General features: G+C 39.7%; 1 protein-coding gene across 8 annotated transcripts in view; it reads right to left on the bottom strand.

The window, feature by feature from the left end:
- Nucleotides 1-923: 923 nt before the first annotated feature.
- EPS8 (epidermal growth factor receptor pathway substrate 8) overlaps nt 924-25,758 on the bottom strand; it is a 143,081-nt gene continuing 118,246 nt past the window's right edge. For 7 of the 8 annotated variants that reach the window (XM_051784436.1, XM_051784438.1, XM_051784439.1 and 4 more), the window contains 7 exons: nt 25,071-25,204; nt 20,892-21,003; nt 19,889-20,032; nt 11,163-11,400; nt 7,502-7,682; nt 6,928-7,057; nt 924-2,350 (listed from right to left, as the gene is read on the bottom strand). In XM_051784436.1, the coding sequence (XP_051640396.1) occupies nt 2,237-2,350; nt 6,928-7,057; nt 7,502-7,682; nt 11,163-11,400; nt 19,889-20,032; nt 20,892-21,003; nt 25,071-25,204 (1,053 nt within the window). In that variant the 3' untranslated portion in view covers nt 924-2,236. The remainder of the gene's footprint in view (nt 2,351-6,927; nt 7,058-7,501; nt 7,683-11,162; nt 11,401-19,888; nt 20,033-20,891; nt 21,004-25,070; nt 25,205-25,758) is intronic. The other variant, XM_051784441.1, reaches the window with a different exon arrangement.

Genomic DNA, 25,758 nt, shown 5'->3' with positions numbered 1-25,758 from the left:
CTCCCCTCCACCCCCCAAGTATCTCCAAAGATGCCTCTGAGAACACTGACCACATTCAAACTTAACTTGTCTGGCTCTTTCTAAACAACAGTCACACATTAATCCAGATTCAAAAAAAAACCCAACTCTGAAGCCACTTCTTTTTTTTTTTTTCCTCAGAGATGAACTATGGGTCCTTCCACCACGACCTCAGCATGCCAAACTCCACAGAGTCAGAAAAGTCTCAGAGCTGATGCCTCTTTCTGGGCAAAAGCTGACCATGTGCTGAATGCTAGAATAAGGATTGCAGAGAGGATGAATATTGGCTTCCTATTTTGGTAATTAGCAGGGAAACAGAGGTGCAGGTTGCTGCCACAATGCTTTTAATGGAATCAGACCTAATTTCCATGAGAAAAGACAGGGACTAATTTTTAAATATGAATTTCCAAGACCTTTTAAAAAGTTTCCTACTCCTGTACTTAAAAGTGAGAGGTAGCTTCACATCTCCACTCTTCAGGCTAGGTATGGATGCTGAAAGTGTGGGGAAGAGGGAATTCTGAGTAAGAGAATATGCCAAGCCTTTGGAGATCTGGGCTTGGCATTTAATGACAGGCAGTGAGTGAGACAGACAATTTCTCCCCTAAAGCTCTGTATATGTGTTGAATGATGTAGTCATGACGCTGGTGTGCTGGCTGAAGTGCTTCCTAGAGGGAGAAAGCAATTGAGAATCATTGTTTTTTTCACTGGATAAGACAAGAATCCATTTTTTAGTGACTGCTATGGCAGTTGAAGTCTTCAGTTTAGGATTTATCACTTACTGACCCGTTTCTGAATAAGACCATGCTTATGCAGACAGGTATAAAGAATATATATTAAATGTAAAAATGTACATAGACACATAACCAACACACAGAAGTAATATTTGTGAGGGCATTTACAATAAATGGCACTTAATAAATTTATTAAGAATTTAATCTTTTCTTTTCTGAAAAATGAATAGGATTCATTCTTCCCTTGTATGCAGAGGAAAAGTAAACTAATGGCAAAAATCAAGATTACTTTCTTATTTCATTACTGTCTTTGTAGCCACAAAGATACAACGATTTAACAGACAAGAAATACTGTTTATTGCAGACTTTAAGCTGATTCATGTGAAAAAGGCACTATGAAACTCAATCAAACTAGATGATTAAATTTGTCTAAATTAAGTGATATTATATATTATATATAATAAATATATTATATATAAAATCACATGACCATAACAGAGCATTTTGTGACAAAAAATCATTTCATCTTCAAAAATAACATTTTCTGGAAAGGATGTTTCCTCTTCTTTTCCCCCCTTTTGCCTCCAGGAATCCACTTTCCCAAAAGATTACATTTATAAAAGAACAATAGTTTTTTTTACATGAGGAAAAACTGATATCTGGGATCAACACACAGAGAAGTCTAGATTATACACTGTTCTTTTGATGGGTTAAGTTACAGGCAAAAAAAAAAAAAGCAAGTATATTAAAAAAAAATGTACTGTGAGTTGTTGCATGGCCAGCTACAGCAGATCTCATCACCTCTTTGAGCTGAGTTGTGTTACTATATTCTAGTTATTCCTTCTTGTGCAATATTATAGTTCATCACGGGTGAAGTATTGATAAAATCAATGTACAGAGTATTATTTTGTTATAAACAGCATCATTAGTAATAAAACATCTTGGGAGTGATGCAAGAAAGGTTCAGTCTATGCTGGGCTGCTGTTCATTCTCTAAAGATTTCCTCTCCAATTGCTGGCATCAACAACTTAAGTAAATGTCCTGCAGCCGAATGCATGACAAGAAAGACTGAGCCAAAAAGACATAATTGCACACTACAGCAAGAGATGGGATTCAGAATCTTATAATTACTGAAGGGGTCAAATGCTTTTTTTTATTGCTGGCTCAGCTTCCCTCAGATGAATCACAAAGATGTGCTACAATTTGTCTGTCATGTTAATTCCATAAAGCCAAGACTCATCTTTGGGTGTAAATGAATCATGTGCCAATATTTTCACCTGCCAGGAAGCTCCACTGAATTTCTCATCTGTTTATTTTTCGTGATGAGAAGGCAGCAGCAGGTACTCCTGTGGAGACTACTGTAAATTTTCTTTGTGTTGGCTAGTTAAGTTACAATATAGTAAGACATTCCCCTTCACTGCTTCCTAAAGCAAAGCTGGATGGTATGATGCTATGGGCAATGGAATTAAAGAAAAGAAGAAACACATTTAGTGGCTGCTCCCTTCATCAAAGGACTCCACACCTGAATCTGTGGCAGCTGCACTGATTTTTTCCTGTCGTCTTCTCATAATTTCTTGCAGTTCTGAACTACCACTGTTTGCCTATAAACAGAAAAGAAAAAGAGTTTATTTGTGGTTTTGGCATGTGATGACATTCCTCTTACAGCATTTTATTAATACAGGTTTTTGAACAAATTAAACTCACCTTGCAGCTCCAATAAGAAAGTATTTACACTACCCTTAAACACAGACCAGAAAAAAGCCTGCAGATTAAAAGTCTGAGCTCGCCCTTCAGCACTGCTGAGCATCTTTAATTCTCACACAAGGCCCTGGAAGTGTTGGATATGTATGGGGTGAAATATGGCTTCAGCAAAAGCAGGGTTAAAGGTCAGCAAGTTTGCTTGGGTTCCACCTCTGAGTACTTAAAAACCAGGGCAATAATATTTAGAAATTAAAAAACTGAAAATAAATCCTTGATGGGTTTAGATTTATGTAAATGCAGAGCTCACACAAACACGTGGGATTGCATAGCCAAGGGCTAAGCAAGGATTCAATCCCAGTCACTCACATTACATGATACACCATCATGCATTTGCTGCTCAGAGACACAGGTTTCAAACTTGTAGCACAGTACTTAGAATTGAACCATATCACAGTATTAGGAAGAGTGAAGCATTGTGAGGACAAGGCTTTATTTCACCTTTTAAGAGTGAAAAACAGGTCTGCCAAACCAGTTGCAAACACATTGCTTTCACAACATAAATGAAGTTATTAGCAGAGCCAGGACACATATCCAATAGAGCAGAACTTCCCAAAGTGTGCATGACTTTGAATAAAACCAGGGGATTATAAAGCAAGAGCCATATCTGCTACTGTATTATTTGGCTATGACATGACCTTCAAAACTTCAAAGCTTCCAAAATAGCCTCTGAATAAGGAAGCAGAACCTGTTTTTGAAATCTGTAAAAGAAATTCCAAGACTGTTAAGGGGAAAATCCTTCAGCTGATTCTGAACATTGAAAACGTATCCTATTACATGCATTTTAATTTAGATTTATCCCATTATATCCATTACAGTGCATTATCTGGTGCCATTGACCTGGCCAGACAGGTTAGGTGTCCACAGGGAGGGAGGCTACAATGTTCCTTCTATTTAAATTACCATTGCTCTCTTCTCCCAGAGTGTATTGGGCAGAGCAGGGGACTTATAAGTGATTCTCTGAAGGCGAGAAAGCATTTATTTGTCTTAATTCATTCTGTCCTTGCCCTTTTGGTTTTAGATACAGAGCAAGTGCAGCAGTCACCCACTGCTGAAGTCATGCATAAAAAAAACATCAGCAGATACCCGACAATGTGCTTTATCAGGGGTCAGGTAGAAATATTTTTCTGAAAACAACTGAGTAGCCCAAGCTGAAAGAGTTTGCCCTCCTGATAACATCAGTGACAACATGACTGATGAGCTTGAAAAGCTGCTTGACTAAACCAGCTGCAAGACACACGTGGCACAGCACAACAGGCACATCCTACTCAGAGGTGAGGGACAGAGAAGCAAAGCAGTCCAGGGCTGTTCTTAGGAATACAACTTTTGGAACAGACTGCTAGACCTTGGCCCACAGTGATTTACCCAGCTTAGTCTCTAACCAGATCATGAGGTAAACTCCATCAGTCAATCCCAGTTCTGGGATTGTGCCTGGGTCATTCCTTTCACCAAGGTGTCAAAGAGAATAAGTTGTTCTTCCAGGCAATTTGATACGTGTATTAGACAGAAACCATTTTCACTTTTAAAGTGCCTGTGCTTCCCACTGGTGGAGCACAAAGAGGTTCAGAGTGTGGAACTCAAGTGTTCCTTTCTGGAGAGGACAGAAGTGGTGTTCAGGATATTGTGTCTCTACACTTATCTTCTCGAGCACTTTTCAACACCAGAGCCTGAAATGCTCAGCAGCACTTAAGGAAATGGACACATAAAACCCCTATAATCATGGAGGTTTATTAATATTTTCAACTTGCAAGGAAAAAGTAAACCCATGTAAAGCAGAAGCAAATCTGACCAGCCAAACTGCTGCAATGTCCTGTACTTAGCATATAAAGTCAACTTCAGCTCTCTGGAGCAGCCCCAGGAAGAGTTCCCAAGAGGAATCCTGTGATCAGGACACAGAGCATGGTACATCCTGCCCCCTGCCAGGACACCCCTGCTGGCCACCACCACTTCCTCTGGCAGAAAGGATGTGTTTGGCCTTGGCTATGACCAACTCTCTGCTGTCTTGACACACTGGTCTCACACAGAGTTATCTTTCAGCTTTTGCTTGGCCAGGCCCAGAAAGCTCTTAAACCCCAAAACACCTTCCCTGCACTTGCAGTCTGTTACTTGGGGCCACCCAACTCCACTGGGAGTTCCTTGGATGCTTTACACTCTGGTGTGAGTCAGGGTTGAATGGAGTTACCACGAAAATAAAGTATAACAATTGAAAGTGTGGTACCTATTAATTTCCTTCCTCGTAGGGGTAAAATTATTACATTCCAACAACAACTGCAATTCCAATTATAAAATTATAAAAATCTTCTGCCTGAGGTAGAAGAACACTGAAAAGAAACTGGGAAGATCTGGTTGTTCGTATCTGGGAATGCAGCCCCAAAGCTGAGAGTAAGGCCTAGGTTGCAGAAATGGTTTGAATCCAGAAACACTTGTGGAAGATCCCAAGTAGAAATTACAAAGAAAGACAAGGCATAGAGTTCTGTAGTGCCAGAGAGTGTGTGGGTTTGCTCTGCCTCTGGCTCTTATTGCTATTTGTATTTAATACCCAGGGCATTTACTGCAATATGACACCACAAGTGATACACAAAGGATGCCAGAGAACTTCCATGAAAATTTGGCACTCGTTAATCATGTAGGACAATTATGGTGGTCAAACCCATAGCACTGTTACTGCTTATAAAAAGCATTCAGTTGTAAAATAGGCCTGACACTGGTACAAGCATGCATGTGCTTAAATGCTTCTGTTATTAGAAGTGTTTCCAATCTGAACAATAAGAACATAGCCCTGTTTGGAACATGAAAGCTCATCTTTGCTGGGTCACATGGAGACATTTTGTTGTGATACTCATTCCCATAACCTCTCTTAAACAAGAACAGCCTTCCTAAACCCTGTGATTTGAAATATTATAGGGAGAGAAATGAAGATGCAATTCCTTTGAAGATAAAATTCAAAAAACAAACAACAGGCTAAAGCCACCAGGAATTGCATAAATTCTGAAATTCATCAGTTAAACCTCAAATATCAAGGCAGAAATAAATATTTCAATTACCTTTTCACTAACAAAATTGAATGACCTTGTTAAACTGTCAGCACCCTTTTATTAATACTTGTAGAGGACCTATTACACAAGTTTGGACTTTTCAGTTTCCTGCAGAGTGAGACCTAACTGAGGCAAGCAGAATAACAGCATGGAGGGGAAAAAAGGACAGATCCCTCCAATCCAGTGCATCTCTGCTTTCCAAACTAACTTCCACTACAAAGGCACTTCCGTCTCAGTACACAGCAGTCTTATAAAAATGAAATAAGATTGTTAACATTCAAAAAAAATTGAAGAATACGCATATATTTTCACTAGGAAATAATGGACTGCTCTGGGCTGTAGTGACTTATAATTCTAAGAACGAAGGTGAAACATTTCTCCCTTCCCCTCATAGGAAAATAGGGCTTGAAGAAAGGAATAAAGCAATTTTAACAACGTTAGAAAGTGGTGCTCTCTGATCCACACTGATCAGGCAAATTGTAAAATATGCATCATCTTAAATCTACCTTTAAAACTGTGCCTGGCAGTGAATGCTTATAATCATTTAAGCAAGACAGTCTCAGCTTTGTAAGAGGACAGAAAAACATTTTAAACTTCAAGATTTTCTTTTAAATTGAATATGAAGAATATAGCTTCTCATTTGGGTTAATCTCACCTCTAGACATTATCAAGTCCATTTCTCCACTTGCCACAGCAAGTTTTAAAAGAATTAGGTGCATCTCTAAATCTACTGGTTTAAAAATTGGCAAGCACTGTCCTCAGCACAGCTCTGTATACAAGCTTTTAAGGTGTTTAAGAAACAATACCACTGTAATTAAAGCAAACTGCTGCAGAGCAATAAGTACAGAGATATAACACTTTACTCAGTAACTCTGGTAGCACAGTGTCCAAAGTGTTTGCTGCTCTTAGAAACCTTCCAATGCAGGTGCCACAAGGTTTGACCTGTAAGGCCTTGAGATTCAACAGTGAGCTCTACCACCTTCTCATGCCTAATAGATGAAATCTCCCCTAAAAAGACAAAGCAAAACTAACACAACACCACCAAATGTACCAGGACTACCTGTTTGCCCAAGTACCAGGCAAAGCAAGAAGAAAAAGAAAGGGCATTTTACTCTCTCCTGTTGTTTCCCCCAGAGCTCTTTTTAGTTTATTTTGACTTCTTGCAGTCTGGTTACAGCACAAAATGCATTAAACCCGAGTACTATTTCTAATGCTTTTTGGACCCCTGTTTCAATGAATTAATACCAAATAACTCAGACAGAAATAATGTTTATTGACGTGATGGGGACTGAGGATAAACCATCTACTTCACAGAAATAATTATTTACTTGTACAGATTCAAAACGGGCGACCCAGCTTAGGTCAGTAAGAAGGGTTATCCATACCTCCAAGGCAGACTTCTGTACCGTGATTTGGCTGTAGACTCTCGACCCTTCTGGGCAAACAGTCCTCAGTTCCTCTTTATTGAGGGAGAAGAGCTGAGCACCTGTCAGCACACCAAGGCTGTTGACAGTCCTGGGGTCACACCAAGGGAACAAACAAGAAATGAGCAAAAATACACCAGCCAAGAGAGAGAAGCAGGTTGCCTTCAGCCCACATTGCTTCAGGTAGGGCTACTAAATTAAGAAAAACTTTTATACAACTGGACTCCTGAAGTCAATTGAGTATCTGTGATGAGTACCACTTTTTGGTGGAGGCTAATAAATATCTATACTTCTGTAAATCTATAACCACATTGACATCTATTTTTATTTTTATGTATATTAGGTACACTTATATATATACAAATATATATGTATATGTATATATATATATATAGGTAAAAACAAAGTATTTTTTCCAAGAGTGCAGCTGACATTTCTTGGTTGCTCGATTTTAAAAAAGTGGTCAGACCACATCCTACCTACTGACAGGAGAATAATTTAAATTAGTCTTCGTTACGTTTGCCCTCAAACTTACACAGGGTTGAATCCTTTGGACTGCAACCACGCTTTCACATCATCAGGGGAGGAGTCATAAGTGATGTTGACCACTGGGATGTTGGGTCGTGGCACGTGGAACTTCCTCTGGGCAGCGCTCCGGCCGATGGTGAGGCGGTGAACAAGTTCATCCTGCACCTCCTCCATCTGGGATTTCCTGCCTAAAGACAGAGGTCCCACAGGAGTTATTCTCAAGGTCGCTTTATCAAAGCCAGGTCTCTTCTTATACTCCACTGTAAACCTTAAACTTTCTTTTTTTTCTTTAGAGATTCATTCACTAGATCTGATTGAATTATTGTTGTCCTTTTCCCCCACAAGGAATATTTCAAGATTCCCAATCCTCTCTTCGTGAAGGAACACAAATGCAAAAAATAAAAACCCAAACAGAATTCAACTGACACCCTAAAAAGGAGACATGAGCTGGATGTCACACAGAGGTGTAGATCAGTCTGACAGCACCCAAGCTACAGAAGAAAATGGGCATGGAGAGTTATTCAATTGTCGTGGTCTGCCTTTCTTCAACTACAAGTGTCATGTTTTAAAAATGAAAACAAACAAAAAAAAAGGATGAGGGAGTTTATAAGATTGCTTACACTGTGGAAAGGTAGTACTTTCCACAAACATTTTTTTCAATTGAAAGTCCAAGTGTTTAATGCAAATCAACATAGGGAAAAATATTTCCCAGTTGCTGACATATATCACTCATTACACTTAATGAGTTATTACAGTAGTCACATTTTTGAATGGATTTTAAGAAATCTGAATTCACTCCAAGCCTGGAGTGACTGGTTAGCTGAAATATTGTCACATTTTCCATTAGAAAAGAGAAAGAAAAAAAAAATAAAAAGTACCTGCTCTCACGGGCAAGAGCTTGTTTGTTTGTTTGTTTATTTTAAAGAAAACTGTATGAATTCCCTATTCCCCAGAACCCATTTGTGTGAAGCACTCAGTTCAGTGGTTGGTCATTAGCAGGCAACAAACTGAAATGTTTTTCCAGCCATTTCAACAAAATCAATTATAATGACACTGAAAATTGTTTAAAATGCATATAGAAATTTGTATGGAGACCTTCACCAAAATAGGTAGCATCCAAAAGGTGCATCTCAAAAATACTTTTTTGAGCTCACAGAAGACACTGATTTAGCACAGCTGACCACTCTGTGCTGAAACTCTGGAACAACTATAAAAATCCTTTGACAAGCAACACAAATTATCTCAAAAATTCTCAGGATTTCCTTGCCAAGATATTTTTAGCGATCTTTATTCAACCTTCTCACTCTGATACACAAACAGTAACTACAGTACCTTCTCTGATGCACTCACATGGCAAAAGCTATTCCTTTTCTCCCATTACACTGATAAGAACAGAAGAAAACAACACAACTTCAATATGAAAAAAATGTAAGATAGCAAAAATGTTTCCTTTTATATTCTCTCAAAACCTCTCCAGGGATCAACATCTCTAGGCAGTTACACAAATAAAAACAAGCTTTACATAGGCCTCTAGGATTTATTATTTTGAATCACCACAGCAAAAAAAAAGAAAAAACTTTGGTTTAGCCATTTTCTTCTTCCTTTTACAAAGTAGCCCCAGGTTCAAAGTGGACAAAATATCTCTAGTATAACATTTCAGGCATTCAGGCCCTACTGTGTAGGGTTTCCCCCTCCCCAGAGTGTGAATCAGAAACCCAAGTGACATGTGCTCAGTGATACATGTGAAAATCTGAAATGGGTTATACGAGTAAAGCCTTCAGGCAATGTTATTGAAGCATGCACCCATTGTTTTCCCAAGCAGGAAGAGAGAGAGAACATTGCTATCTTCCTTCTGTTTACACAGATTTTGAAAGACTTACGCTTTATCTGGACCAAGACTGTATCAAAAGACAAATATTTAGCTGTTGGATAACAGGTTGTTGCTGCTGTTAGATGTGCTATCAGAAATAAGCAGGACACTCCGGGGGTGGAGCAGGTTCTGCATCATTCTCTGCAGGAGTCAGGTGGGTACTTGGGCAGCAGCTGCACGGGTGGGGTTTGCCCATCACCTTTGGGGAGGCACCTATTCTGCAAGGACTTGGAGGTACCTGCAGTCCATTAACTGGGCTTGAGTGACAGCTCTGGGAGGGTACAGGAGCTCGTGTGTGACCCACAGCCTCAGCAGGGCTGAGAGGGCAAGAAATGTCTTGCAACCACTTAGTCTACAGTAACCCTTCACAACTCACACCCTATGCCTGAAGCCAGGATGCTCTTCTCATTTTCCACAGATGGATAGAGAAGGCCATCATGGATTCAAGGACACAGATATGCTATGGCATGCAAAGTCCTTACATGGAAATAAAATTATCATCATTTTTGTGCACGTGTGTGTGTGTGAAATTCACTCTCACTTTCCACATATTTTGTTTGGGCTTCTGATTTTATTTAAGTAACAAACTGCCCAAAATAGGACTAAGGCAGAAGCTTGCCCTACTGTTTCTTTGGGAAACAGCAGTGAAGCCTGTTCCTCCTGCCAGGCTGTTCTTCATTTGTAATTTCCAGCCAGACTGTCCTTTAGGTGAATATATTAAAAGGGTCCCAGAGCCTTCCTGAGTTCAGAGCTTAGGTAAGAGTTTGTCCTCAACCAGACGTGATTATCTACACAGGCATACTTCCCATCCACTGGAGACAGGGGAAAAAGAAGCCTTTTCCCAGAAAGGCTTATGCTCAATACCAGTTTCTAACCTTAGGAGGAAGCAGGATTTTCTGATAAGGCAGGGAGGCAGAGGATGGGAAAAGCTGTCAAAAAGCTTGAACTACAAAAAGCTCATTATTTTAACAGCTATTTCTTTAAAAGCCACAGCAAATTCTTGACTATATGTTTCAGTTATTACAAAGCCAAACAATCACATTGCTTTTTAAGCAGTTTAGGACAGAAATTACTGACTACATAAGTTCTTCCAACCCAATCTGCTTTTCAGTCAAGCCTCAGCATTGGCTGGGCTTTGTATTTACAAGGTGGCCTTAATCAGAACTTTTCATGACAGCCACACACTGTTGGATGTGCATTACCAAGCTTTTCCAGCTAAAGAGCTACCTCATAAGACAAGGGCATGAAAGTTCCATGGCTTGCCAGTTGCTGCTCCTTTGACCAAGCCAGGGGGACCTCACCATAAGATGAGCCTCCAACAACACTATTACAACATGGTTCTATGCATCAGTCAGACCTGTAAGTCTTCTTGCAAGCCTTGGATACATGTTTTAGAATGGTGCAAGTGAACTATGGATGTTCGTGCACTGAAGTGTAAAAACACTTTTAAAAGCATTTAGGTTGTAACACAGCAGTGAGTTTAGGTGGAAAACGTACATCAGCCAGAATACCAGCATGGGCATTTACAGTGTTGAAAGCCACTGACTAGAGATTCCTGATATTCATAAAAGGAGAGGATTTAGGACTGGGACAAGTGTCAAAGTGTTCTGTCCCTACTTACCAATATGATCGTGGAGCGTCAGAACAAACACGGAAAATCCGCATTTTAAACACGGGGTTAAAACTAAATCTTTCATTAAAATTTTATCTGAAACACAATTTTAAGGAATCCTAGGAGCGAGCAAAACACACGGGAACGGGAGAAATACTTTTTGTCTTGTTTCTTAGGCAAACTTACGATCCACAGGAATTTGCTTCTGCCTCTGAGTGTCTCGTGCCACACTCCCCCCGCTGTCACTGGAGGTGCTGCTTTGGCGGCTGACGGCTGCTGGCGCCTTGGGCACGGGAACTGGAATAGGTGCTGGTGCACTGGGAGGGAGGGGGACAGCCACTGGGACAGGAGCAGGTGTGGGAGGTGGCGAAGGAGTAGCAGGAACCGGGTCAGACTGTTTTCCTACATAGTCCGTCCTTTGTTTCTGAAAAGATGCAGAGAGACTTTCAGTTCGACAGCAAAATCTTGACATCAAACTCGGGTTTCTGCTGGGATGCATTGCACCAGCTGATGTCATTTATCACACAAAGGCATCTTACTTGCCAGATACAGTTCCAAAATTTGCCAAAACTTGATCTGGCATCAGTGTTTGCCACCAATTTCCTTCTCCATGGGACACAAAGCTCACAGCAATGGAATCATCTGAAATACGTTTCCTTCTTTCAAACAGATGAATTCTATAAATGAAATTGTTTTTAAATCCCAAACCTCTATAACCTAATACTTTTTAATAGCATTCAAAATTTCTGAATTATTGAACTTCATTGGTGTAAAAAATGTGTATTTTGGAGATGTTATGTAAAAAAACCCAGTGAAAAATGAATATACCCAGCCAAACCTAAGCCCAGCTAAGGCTTTACCTTAAAAATGTCAGTAGGATTAGGATGACACATTGTTTCTTGAACTGCAGACAGTATTAAAGAGGTTCCTCCTCCTCCTCTCCATTCAATTGTGCCTTTTCAGTTGTCAGTGTGATCACTACATATGGCCTCAGTGTAATGATCCAATTAAAAAACCCCAAATTCCACAATTTTTGGAATAGGGCTGTTGTTTCTTTTCTCCCCAATTCACGCAAAGTTCTAAAACCATGCAAGTTATCTTACTGCTGATAACTAACTAGCAGGTGTCTCAAGAGTAATTTTGGGAATGAATTTCTTCTTCTTTGCTTTTAGAATGGCACCAGTTACAGGAAGGCACAAACATCTTCCCAAAGCAATCCCAATGACAGATAAGTCCATAAGCAACCTGTGCTACCCTTTTCTTTCAAACAGTTCACACCCCCTGTCTCACTGTTAAACAGTGTTCCCTCTCTGCAACTTGGGACTAACACAGCTTGAAAGTTCAATATTGAAGTTTGTTTGCCCAACAAGAAAGCCTCATTTCTTAGTTATGAGAAGTCTGTTTACTTTGGTATGAAGATAGATGAGTACATTCCCCAGATTCATTGCTACTTCCTGAAATACCTGTCCCTATTTCCTTGGAGGCAGAGGGTTTACAGCGGATCAAGCAGGGAAATATTTGTAGGAGCCATATGTTAGAATCTGAGCGGCAGATCACTGCCCTGACAACAATCAAACTTTCATTAAATGTCAACAACTGCCCTGCTACAGGAATCTCCAGCTCAGTTAGGTCCAGCTGATGGACAAGGCATTTTACTGTGATTGTAAACTGGGACCGTTGCAGCCAGACGAGTTACACCAGCAGAAAACTCACCCCATCAGCTTCTGCAGCCAGACAATTAAGCCTGAGAAATCAGTCTTTTACTTCCCTTACATAATATTTCATTAATTGTAATAGTTACTGAAACAAACATTTTTGTTTGGTTGGTTTTATCTTAGCATTTAGTTGTTCAAAGGCATTCAGCTCTCAACTGTTTTGTGTCCACCTTGTGCGGTGCATTGTGGGGAGATAAAAGAAAATAACCATGACTTTTCTGTATGCTGCTATTTCAACATTAAGACAATACTTTTTTAAAATGTCAAATGACAAGCAAAGTGCAATGCATAATATAATAAAAGAGAACAAGCAGAATAACTATATTTATGAAATTTGCCCTTTGGTGGGAAGAGAGCGCCCTACGAGGTATATAGCAAATATACCATCATTTATGATATATACATGTACTATGCTATATCCAAAAGCTTGGTAATGAATTAAAAAATTTCACAAATATTAAAGTGTTCTAATGATATTCACGTTTTTTAATCCTGTTCACAGATTCCAATTACTAGACTGTTATCCCCACAATGTACCTACATGTCCCTTGATCTACTCAAAAAAACATGCAAAGAAAAAGTAGGGTTTTTTTATGATAGAGAGGATTCATTACAAATCAAGGCATTCACTGCACATCACCACAGTCATAATCCAGAAAAAGTGACAGCTAAAAACCACATGTAGCTCTCAACGGATGCTACTGGAGTAGTTTCAAAGACATGTTGTACTGCACTCATAAGCTTCATCAAAACAACTTGCTGGAGTGAAAACAAAAATTACTCTGGAAGCATCACTCAAATTCTAAATTTACAGATGAAACCATAGTTTGCATTTTGCATTTTGTTGAACAGTGCCCAAAAGCCAATTATATATTTGAATCGCATTTAACATTTCTTTTTTTTTAACTCTTCTTTTTTTAACTCCAGATCTTTTGAGGACATCCACACATTCATCTCATCACTTCTATTCATTGCTACAAAAAGAACCAAACATGCATTATGGAATTGGTGACTACACAGTACAACAGATTAATTTTTGAGGTTCAATATCAGAAGAGTAATTCAGTTACCTCTGAAAGCTCTCCCAGTAATTGCTGTGAGGAAAATGGAGTAAATCACATCAAATAGTAATGCCAGAAAGGTAAAAGGTAACTGCCTCACACATCACTCCTGAAATTTCATGCACATTAGCAATTTAAAACAAAGGAACATCAGTGTTAATTATTACTCTTCTTACTCACTAAGAAACTCACATAATGATTTATTCTCATATTCTTGTTTTGAATAAGGAACAGAATGCTGGCTCCAAAACATACATACGTGACACCATATAAGCAATCAGCTCTTTTCAAAGCCCCTACTTGGACAAAAACTTAGAAAGAGGTTTAATAAAATAAAAAATCCAGAGAAAAAACTGACAATGGATTTAAGATCATCGGGGGCATGTAGAGAACACTTTCAACTGTAGAACAATAAGAGTTAAGTCACAGCAGGTATTAAGAAAAGCACTTATTTGTTTTAGCTCCAGAAATATTGGTTAGCTCAGAAAATGAGATAAAGGTCGCTGCTGTCAGATATGTACTCATAGAATGGGTTGGGTTGGGAGAGACCTTGACACTCCATCCAGTTCCAAACCCCTGTCCCAAGAGGGCACCTTCCCACTAGACTCAACCTGGCCTTGAACACTCCCAGGGATAGGGCATCCACAACTTCTCTGGGTAACCTGTGCTGGTGCCTCAAATTTCTTCCCAAAATATAATCTAAACCTCTTCAAGATTAAAGCCACTATACCCTGTTCTATCACTGCATATCCTTGTAAACATCCCTCTCCAGTCCTCCTGTGGGCTCCCTTTAGGTACTGACAGACAATTATAAGGTCCCCCCAGAGCCTTCTCTTCTCCAGGATGAACAATCCCAACTCTCTCAGCCTTTCCTCACAGCAGAGCTGCTCCATCCCTCTGATCATCTTGGTGGCCTCCTCTGGACTTGTTCCAACAGGTCCATGTCCCTCCTGTGCTGAGGACCCCAGAGCTGGATGTAGCACTGCAAGTGGGATCAGGGCAGACTAGAGGGACTCACTGGAGCAGACCAGAGGGGCAGAATCACCTGCCTGGACAATTTGCTGACTAGCTACTCACTCATTTCCTCACAGCAATAAGAACAATGAACAATTCTGGGTTTTATTTTTCCTTCTTCTTCATATTTTTATTTCTTTTGAGAATAAACTACAATCATCAACTCATGTAAATTGGAACAAATCCTTGGAACTGTGATGATACACATACACTCGTTAAAAATCTGGATGTACCAGAAAAGCTTGTTGGGACTAAATTTTGTTTTCTTATTTCTTGCCAGAAAACCTTTGCTTTTACAGGGAAAAAAACGAACTCCCAAAGCTGTTTTCAACACACTACAGGCTGCATCTTGTAAAAAAACCCCAAGATTCAGTATGATTCAACCTATTTTTAATGAAAGCAAAATAATAAGTTTGATAAAACTGCTAATGGTATCAATCCTAATTCTTCATCATTGTAAAAGACTGGGAACAACGTATTTTCAAATGCATTTTGGTATTAAAAAAGGAAATATGTATATTCAAACTATGGTAAATACTTAACATTAGAGAGGCATTGGAAACAGCCACAACTAGTGTTAGTGCTGGGAAATGTTCTCATTAAGTTAACACAGACACAGAACTTCCTGTTTACTCTCTTTCTGAACATTTTAGTGCCACATTCCTGGTGACAGGAGTCCACCAAGAGGGATGCAGAGCATTCAGCCTCAGTTTTGTCAACAGCATTGTGGTTTGGGTGTTTTCCTGAGACTCATTTGAAGAGAAAACCAACCACTTGTCTTCAGGCAAGAGGGCCAATGAGGTACCCAAGACTGGAAGTGCAAATTTGAAGTGAGGTCTTTTGCCAGAGTTTACTTTGGTGGGCTCAGCTGTTACACAAACAGCTGCCTATTAAAATCCCATTAAAAGTCACCAAAATAAATCTTTGAGGGGTGCACCACATTTGTGGTTTTACTGAATTTACAGGAAATTTAGACAGAATTTACTAATTCAAACTGTTATTAGCCAGGGTTTAATCCTCAGAAGGAAAGAAGGAAAGGACAAACTGGGGACTTTCAAGTCTTATCATTAATCAAATCCTTTTTACAAACACTCAGTACAGTTTTGTGTAATACATGGCATTCCATAATTTGGCATTGGATCAATTTTGAACTGGATAGGAAAGAACTTTTTCTTTTCTTTTTTAAAGCCCTCAATAAGTCTTGGTCTGATGGAAGCTTTAAAGAGAATTTGATATGAAATGAGATAAAAAAAGATACTGTCCCTTGGTCAAGAATTATGACATCTCACTGGCAAAACGAACACCTGGTACGTGCATCTCTTCATTATCAAACACTTCATGATCTGCAGGAAGGATACCAGTTGGCAAAAGATGAGTATGACACTAACTTGGAGTCACAAACGCTGTGCTTGAGGGGAAACAACTTCCCACAGAGGTGTTTTTGGTGAGTTGATAAACAGAGAGACTCGAAAGAAATGTTTTTATGGTCGATCACCAAGAAAGGCAAAGGACACTTGTCCCAAATGAGGTGGAGACCTTTGTTTTGGTGTTTACCTACCTTAGACATGCTTCTTATGTACCCTGTCACTGTGGACAGTCATATTTTTTAAAAGTAAGACTACAAGACTGCATTTGACTTAACATTTACTCTTTATGCCTAAAGATTTCATACACATCACTGATAATACAACTGTCTCACCTCACAAAGGGTGTCAGGAGACTAACTAACATGCCCACCAAGATACACATCTCTATCCCAATTATGTTCTTCAAACTTTGTTTTCAAGAGTATTAAAAAAAAAGGTAATAAAATGCACAGTAAATAGGAAATACTATGATGAATTATTTTATAGGTTCACCAGCAATACTTGCAGAAATTAAGAAATCAGAGTGCTTGAGAAACTGTTTATATTCATACACAATGGGATGGTGAAATACCACTGTTAGTTCAAAATTAAAAGGCAGATTAAACGACCAACACCACAGAAAACTCTTATAAACAATAACTAACATTAGTAGAAAATAGAAGAATTCAGCAAAATGTTCTCCTAAAAGTACGAAAGTACCAAACAAGCAAAAATACTGTTGCCTGGAACTAATTCAACTGACCAGAAGACATTGTTACAGCCTTCAGCTCACAAGGATGATGAAATATCTAGGATATTGCTGGCAATGTTCCTGCAAGTATCACCTTAGTGCTTCCATGTAACAATTTGAGACCTGGATCCTGAAAGGGACTGAGTGAAAAATCAAGGTCTAAACTAATGTGTGGGCTCAGAGGTCACTAGGAAAGGGAACACAGGGAGAGTAAAATAAACTTTGCATCTCTGAAAATAATTGTGATAATGAGGTATCCACCTCTCAGAGAAAGGGTGTCTGTCTGTAGCATAATCAAATGAAATAATTATGTCCTTCAGTGGAATCCTTAATCCTTCTTAGTAATCTGGAAACATCCTTTGGTGAGCAGTGCACTGACAGCCATTAACCTGTAAATAAAGACACCAACCTTGCACACAGCACTTATCATAGAATCATAGAATCAGCTGGGTTGGAAAGGACCTCTGAGATCATCAAGTCCAACCCTTGATCCACTACTGCCATGGTTACTAGACCATGGCACTGAGTGCCACATCCAGTCTCATCTTAAAAACCTTCAGGGACGGTGAATCCACCACTTCCCTGGGCAGCCCATTCCAATGCCTGATTACCCTCTCTGTAAAGAATTTCTTCCTAATATCCAACCTAAACTTCCCCTGGCACAGCTTAAGGCCATACCCTCTTGTCTTGCTGATGGTTGCCTGGGAGAAGAGACCAACCCCCACCTGGCTACAACCTCCTGTCAGGTAGTTGTAGAGAGTGAGGAGGTCTCCCCTGAGCCTCCTCTTCTCCAGGCTGAACAGCCCCAGCTCCCTCAGCCTCTCCTCATAGGACTTGTGTTTTTGAGTCCCTTCACCAGCCTTGTTGCTCTCCTCTGGACCTGCTCCAGCCCCTCAATGTCCTTCCTGAACTGAGGGGCCCAGAACTGGACACAGCACTCCAGGTGTGGCCTCACCAGTGCTGAGTACAGGGGAAGAATCACTTCCCTGGTCCTGTTGGCCACACTGTTCCTGATCCAGGCCAGGATGCCACTGGCCTTCTTGGCCACCTGGGCACACTGCTGGCTCATGTCTGCAGCTCACACCACAGCAGACAGGACACTCTGAAGGCAGTCTTTTGAAAACCAAAGATGACTTAGGAGAGCAGCAAAAGCCGCACAGCGCCAGGTGCTGAGCCTGCTCCTGTTCAGGATCTGGCAAAGGCAACGACAGGAACCGCTTCAATTTCCTGCTCTACCCACAAGCTCCCCTGCCTGATCTTGGGTGAGGCAGTCATCCCTTCAATGCCTCACTTCTTTCTGAAATAGCAGTAATGTCTCACAGCGCCGTTATGAAAATAAATAGAGTTATGCAAACAGATCCCAAATGAACCATGTATCTATCACAGGAGAACAGACAAATGAGCACGCTCAGGAGCGCTAAAATTACAATAATCACCATGAAGTTAAGAACAACATTACTGACATTCTTGGTAAAGACTCCATTTATCTTGTGCAATCCATTATATTCTTAAATAATTTCACAGTATTTCAAACTCACATTTGAATATGATCAAGCTGTAGGGAGTAACCTGCCAGCAGGCAAAGAAACAAACTTATGTTAAATGTTGTTCTCTGACCCTAATTTTTATAGGTCCATGGAGAATGCTTTGTGGAAATGATTACTTTATTAGATGCCGTGTCCTGTCATTATTTCACCCAGAAAACTGCAAACCCTGCAGTGCATTACAAAGAACAGCCTAAGAACCTCTACTCAAAACTGTACTTGGTCTGCTCAGGGCTTGTTGGCAAATTCCAAACACACAAAATGACATGCACATGAATTAAAAAACAAGTCAGATCTTTAAATCAGGATTTGAAAAGCACTCTAGATGCATGCTTCATTTCGCAGACAGGCAAAACCATAATCAATTCAGAATGAGCCAATACATTACAGGCAAACAATTATGGATAGGAAAGCTCAGAAATGGCCTGATTCAAGCCCATCAAGCTCAAGATAGGTCTATTACATTATTGTGCAAAACATTATGGCATTTCTGGGTTTTCAGTCATCAGTTGCAATGTGCAGGGACAAGGAATGAATATTAGATTAAATTAAACTTCAAGTTTTAACCAAAATTTGGGTTGCATTTGGACTTAAAAAGTCTGATTCAGAGGCAGGCCTGGAATCTTTGCTTAATCCAAGCTTGTTTGCCTAAACTTTCAAGATCATTGGAAACAAAAGGAAAGAAACAGGTCTTAGAAAATAGAACCTCTTATTTAAGCAGCCTCTGACTCCCTTTAAATTTTGTCTAAAATTACGTAGTACAACTTTATCCTGTATATCCTTACTTAGGTGGACAATTGCACTGACGTAAGATTACTTTTTTTTAAAGTATTTTACTCTCTAATTCTGTTGAACATGTAAAAGAAACAACAACAACAGAAATCTTAATTCCACACCACTACATGAAAGAAAGAAAACCAGAATTAGGTCAGGGTAATAAAGTGCTATTGATGCACAGACAAAGTAATTGAAAAATACCTTGCTTTGTGAATTCAAAAGCAAATATGCTTTTTTTATGACTACAAAACTACAATAATTAAAAAAAATCAAGACTGAGATAGAGACACACAAAGACAGAAAATAAAGAGGAAAGCTACAGTTCACTCTCCTAGGAGAAACAAAGATGACCCTACCTTAAATAATTCAAACTCCTTCTTTGGCATCAACAGCTATCAATCCACAAAGGATATTTGCAATTAAAATAAATACATACAGATCCATTAGGATTCAAATTACCACCTCTAAGCAAATAATCAGGAAACAAACAAAGTAAAACATTTTGCTGTGTCTCTATCACATTTATTCTCAAGCTGGACTCTATGAAATACAGAAATCACCCAATGTTGTACAAGAAATGTACATTCTTTTTGACATATCAGTGGAACATGCAAGTATTTTAGCCTTGCTGTGAACCTCTTCCTCCTCCACATGCACACATTTGCACTTGAAAGGAAAGTTTTGCTCCCAGCAGGAGACAGTACCTGGATGGTGCGGGTATACACAGGCTCCGGCCATCCTTGACCACCTTCTTGACTCCTCAGAGGATCCAAAATATTGTTTGGCACAAAGCCTGTGCTGCCACTCCTGTTCTGAACCTTCCACCACTGCTTTCTGTCATCCAGAATCTGAAATAATTTGGTAAATTAATTACATATTTTTTTCTGACTTTCCTCCTGCCAGTACTTAGGCTGTGCATAATTTCAAAACAAAGCCATAACTTTGCCAGGTTCTGTGGTTGCCAACAGATCTTACAAAGATATGTCCCTAAGAAACCTCTGTAGCTTCCTTGATTATCATCACTATTAATTCTACATGGTTGTACTGCACTTTTCAAAACAGGCCTCTCAAGGAAGGACATGGAAGAGAAGTGTGTAATGAAGCTCTGTAAACACAGACATGTGATGGATCAGACACAGGGGAATGAAAATCAAGTACTTGCACAGAGAGGCTGGCACCTCTACAACCCATATGCTGGCAACAAAAGGATTAAATAATTATTAATAACCCAAGTAAAAGGGCATTGTTCTAGGAGAGGACAAATTTGGACAGCACTTCTGGGTAAACACGGAACTGGAGCAGGATGGTCAGGAAAAGCCAGAAATCTGACTGCCTGCTGTACAATCTCATTCACAACATTTTCCTTCTTTGTTGCTCCCTTCCTTCCAAATGTATCTCGCTTTCAGGGAATCAGCTCTTCTGTCCCTATACCCAGTGCATAAACAGATAGTGTTTGCCAGAGCCAGTTCTTTAAATACTACTAAATGTTTAAAAGCAACAACCCACACAAATATATTCCCAGGACAGATCTCTACAGCACCCTTCGCAAAAACGACGCAAAACAAATTAAACTGAATTTTCCATATTGAGGGACATAAATCAAACACATTGCAGCAAACATTAAGGACAGCCACACTGCCCACAGAAAAGGTACTCTCAGCTTTGAGTAGCACCAGAAATTTGTGTTCTCTTTGCAAACAAAATTACCTCTACGATTTCTTCTTTCATGACAGAAAGCTCACTGTTGTTTCTTGCCACAAATTCGTACTTGCATTTGGCATATTTCTTGCTCTGTGCTTTATTGTGTGCTTCATAGTTTCTGCAAAGCAAAGATCAGACTATTGTTCAGTGAGACATTCAAGAAAATAAAACCACAAATGCCCTCTTCCAACAACCTGCAAAACATTATTTAAAAAAACCACCTCTCAACCATAACATGCTGCTGCTGTAGAACTGCCTATTCATAATATACTGATTTAAGTGCCAAAAAAAGAAATAAAAAAATAAATAAAACAAAAGAAAGAGGTGGTTGAACTACATGGACCTCAATAACTGATAACCTTTATCAGCTCACTGCTTGCAAGATGTATGATAATAACTTGGATTAGCAGGTGCCATTGTTTTAAAATAAACATGTACACTATATTTAGCTTGTTTTCCTACAGAAGGTTAAACAATCACTTGTTACAGAAACAAATGACTATACTTACTATATAATTGATAGCTTGTGCTTTGTATGAAATTGTATTTCTAGCGTTCATCATAAATTGTTTCAAATTCACAGTAGATGAATAAATTTTTGCCATAAACCCTAATGGAATTAAACTCTAAAAAACACTCACCTACTGTTAGATCAGTTTTCTTAACTGACCATAAGATACCATCAACTCTAACAACCTCAGGTTACTTCATCAATTAAAAATGAGAAATAATTTCTTGGCAGTTACAAGCTGGGTTCATGGCAGAACAAAGCATACCACAGTTTAGCTCTGTATCTTTCTGTCTGCATGAGGAATGACCCACTCAGAAAGCCTTTGGTTAACAAGCTACTAGGTTTTTTGATGTAGTACCTCTTCAAGTGGAAAAGTTCCCAGCCCACTCAAAACAGGTCCAAAAAAAAACAAACCACCCCCAATAATATTCACTTATTGCAAATTACACCAAACAGCATAAATCCATACCAGACAGTAAAACAAACTAAATAAGTAGTAAAATAAATAAAATATAAAATAAAATATAAAATAAAATAAAAATAAAATAAAAATAAAATAAATTTAAGTAAATATAAAATAAAATATAAAATAAATAAATATATTTGAAAAGCTAATGAAAGCATGCAGCAATTGATGGTTTGAAATGCTGCACACATCACAGCACAGGGATACAAATGCAGATGGTTGCTGATGCTGGTGCTGTGTAACCATGGGTCCCAGGTGTGCCTGAGCAATCCAGTAGTTACCTGGCTATTGCATGGCTGTGGAGAACTGTCTCACTTGACTTGAAGAGCAGAACCAAGGAAAAGTCATATTTAGATTGAAAGATTATTTTGAGAGAAAGACGAAACACTACAAGTGTTTAAGGAGAGAGTAAAAAGCAGGGGATGGACCCCAACCTGCAGAACAGCTGTTATGAGGCTCAACAGTGTGTGAGCAATCCAATTTTTTCTGCCACCCACTTAAAATTTATATAATTTTGAACTCCTTTCTTACTATCTCAGCTCTGACAGTGCTTTTACTTTTAGGTTGTCTTTCCAAAATCCCTCCACTACCTGAAGGGACCCTATGGGAAAGATGGGGCAAGACTATTACAAGGGCATGTAGAGACAGGACAAGGGGGAATGGGTTTAAATTAAAAGAGGACAGGTTTAGATTATTACAATACTAGGAAAAAATTCTTTGCTCTGAGAGTGTTGAGGCACCGGAATAGGTTTCCCAGGGAAGTTGCAGATGCCCCATCCCTGGTGGTGTTCAAGGCCAGGTTGGATGGGGCTCTGAACAACCTGGTCTAGTGGAAGGTGTCCCTGCCCATTGCAGGAGGGTGGAATGAGATGATTTTCAGGGTCCCCTTCCAACCCAAACCATTCTACCATTCTCTGATTTCAGTAACTGTCTTCCTACCTCGTTCACATCTGATTGTCCACATCCTGATTCCTTCAAGAAACATCACTCAGGAAGAATTTAAAATAAACGTCTACGTTTTACTTTTTTAGCAACATGCCCAGAACATGGGCCAGGCAATGGCTGCATGCTTCTGAAGACACTAATTCTTCAAGCCTATCCCAAAGAGCCAGTTTACCCTGGACACAAATATTCTGAACACTTACCTCCATTCATCCATCCACCCACTCCTGTGATTCCTACCCCCTATCAGATAAACCATAATTTCACCCCTTTGCTCTCCAGTGCACTCTCCTTGAGAGCCCAGGGGGTTGCACAGACTTTCAGAGAGCTTTCCTTCAAATGACAGCACAAAACCAAACCACACAGCATAAAACTCTGAAATACCACAAAACTCGCTGAAAATTATTTAGTACTCTTTCAGCTTTGGAGTTCCCAAAATTCCTAATATCACACTGAAAGTTTAAGATTCTGACACTTTATTTACATCACCCAAGGAAAGCACTACTTACTGGAGGTCCTGGCGTGTTGGAATACATCCCCACTGAAATTCCCTGTGATTAAAATTTCCATGGACAAGGTGTAACCTACCTGTCCCTCAACAGGAACAGGTGGCTTGGTCACTGCCTTCAGACTGCTTATTAGGAATGCCAGCTTTGATCAAGGACCAGCAAATAATGCTGGAAAGGGTCAGCATGAATTTCTCACTGCTCCCCCAAACCCATTCCTCTTTGTTCACAGATGCTTCAAAATGCAACTTTAAATGAGCTCCCACCAAGCACTGTTTTATGTGTCTCAAGAGCTAATTAACAAAGGGAAGCTCGTTTCATGTTGAAAGCACTGTGAGACAGGGGCACACTGTGGATGTTTGCATCAGTACCAGCCATCTAGACTCCTTCCTACAATCAGTGGTGAGAAACAGGCACCACTGTGGCATGTCCCATTTCATAGTTTTCAAAAGACTAATTTCACCTTTCATGAACTGCCTCTTAGAAACACCCATTTCCCTTTACCTGCCACAAAGGAGGCTTGGGCGACTTTCAGTTGCAGCCAGATACACTGATATCATCAACAGTTCAGTGCAATTAGACTCATTCTCTAAACTGAAGTAGAGGCAGCAACATTTACATAGAATACTCTTGTTCTGAAAGGACAAAACAGGCCTTACCACGTTACAGATAAGAGAAAGGAACTTTTAGTACAAATCATCTAGATTTCAAGCTGACTGGTCTTGAGACAAGAATGCAACAGACAACCAAGTCTGAAGAAACAATTAAGAGATGACTACTCTGCTGTTGTTGTTATAAAGAGTAAGTCCAAAGTTCAGGAAAAGAATTGAGTCTTCAACCTGCACACCACATGGGAATTTGATGCATGCAGATTGATAACGGGATCTTTTAGCACACTGCTAAAAAGTAGAAATAAAACTAGGAATTATGCAAGGGTTTTCATCACAATAGCTAATGATCAGCAATCTGATCCTAAAAACTTAGCTTAAACATCTTCCACAGTACATAAGCCACAATACTGTTCATATGGTTTATATGGAGTATGGTTTGGCATGGGGGAGCAATTCCAATAGTTCTTTACTGATCTACTTCCACAGCTTGTGCTGGTAGAAATTCTCCCCACAGACAAGGCCAAGGATCACTGCACTTGATCTTGTCAAGTTATTCAGTTTTAGGCTAAAATGAAGGGGGGAGGATGTGCAAAAAGGCACTGGTTGCTGTGCAAACATTTCAGGGCATTTTCTGTAACATTCGAAAAAGAATGGAAGAAACAAAGAGCCACTGTTCTGAAAATGGGTACTTATACACCAGCCCAGAAAACAAAAAGCAGGAGACTATGGAGCACTAAGTGAGCAGCTAAGCAAATCAAACAATCAATCAAAACAAGGACAGGTGAATCTCAGAGTGGACTTGTCATTCTCTGTAGTTCTGAAAAGAGCAAAGAGTATATTTAAAAACATGAAGCAAAACTGAATTAAAATTGGGTTGGAATTCCACTATATCATTTTTGACAGCAGCATCAATTTAACATCATAGATAAACAGGGTAGTTTCGTAGAAATCATACTAAAAGAATCTTAATGGTGCACCTTAGAGAAGCAGCAAAGGCAGAACACACATTGCTAACCAGAATCACTCCCTGAAAAGAAATAATGAACCGCTGCAGACAGAACCAGAGGTAATTACAGACACCACCACCCCAAGAGCAATAAAGTCGGGACAGTTTTCCACAGCACCACGAACCCGTTGAGTCAGTGTTACCTATCTACATGTCGGCTAACAGTTTGCTTAAAGGCAGCAACAGCCGCCCCCTGGTCCAGCAGAGGCCCTCTTTTGTAAACTGTGTTACTGAATGCATACCCATCCGACGGAGGGTAGTCGGGAACACCGGGAGGCTGGAAGACAAAAAAGAAACAAAGCCACAAAGCGGATTAGTGTCATCAGCGGCGCTGCCCACTCACTTAATCCTGCACCCCCGGGGTCCCTGTCAGCATTCCCGCATCCTCAGGTGCCCGTGGTTCTGCTATGAAAAGTTAATAACTTCTGCGTTTCAAATACATAAGCACAGAGATCAAAAGGATAAGAAGAAAAGAATTTCTATCCTGTGTCATCCCACTGCATTAATATTGCAGTGGATATTCTTTAGAAAAACAGTTCTGCAGGGCAAGGTCCTGCATCCATCTCGGATGTCACTACAGCAACACAACTTACAGACAATGGCTGAACAGCTTTAAAATAAACTGCACTGCAAAACTGCTTTGAGTTTTTGTTCTGGGTGTACACTTGAAGCCAGAAACCTCTGGTTAGCCAACAGTATGTCTAAGAGATAAAGCTTCACAAGTAAAATTATCACTCTATTACAAGATCATAATATAAAGCTCGTTTATGTCCCTCTCTCACTGAACACGACTATAGTCAATGCAGAAATGCAAAAGGGAGTGTGCTGTTG

This window comes from Manacus candei, unplaced genomic scaffold (assembly GCF_025592945.1).
Source record: "Manacus candei isolate 608988 ecotype Guabito, Panama unplaced genomic scaffold, ASM2559294v1 h1tg000018l, whole genome shotgun sequence".
Lineage (NCBI taxonomy): Eukaryota > Metazoa > Chordata > Aves > Passeriformes > Pipridae > Manacus > Manacus candei.
This window is presented reverse-complemented; position numbering and strand designations above follow the sequence as displayed.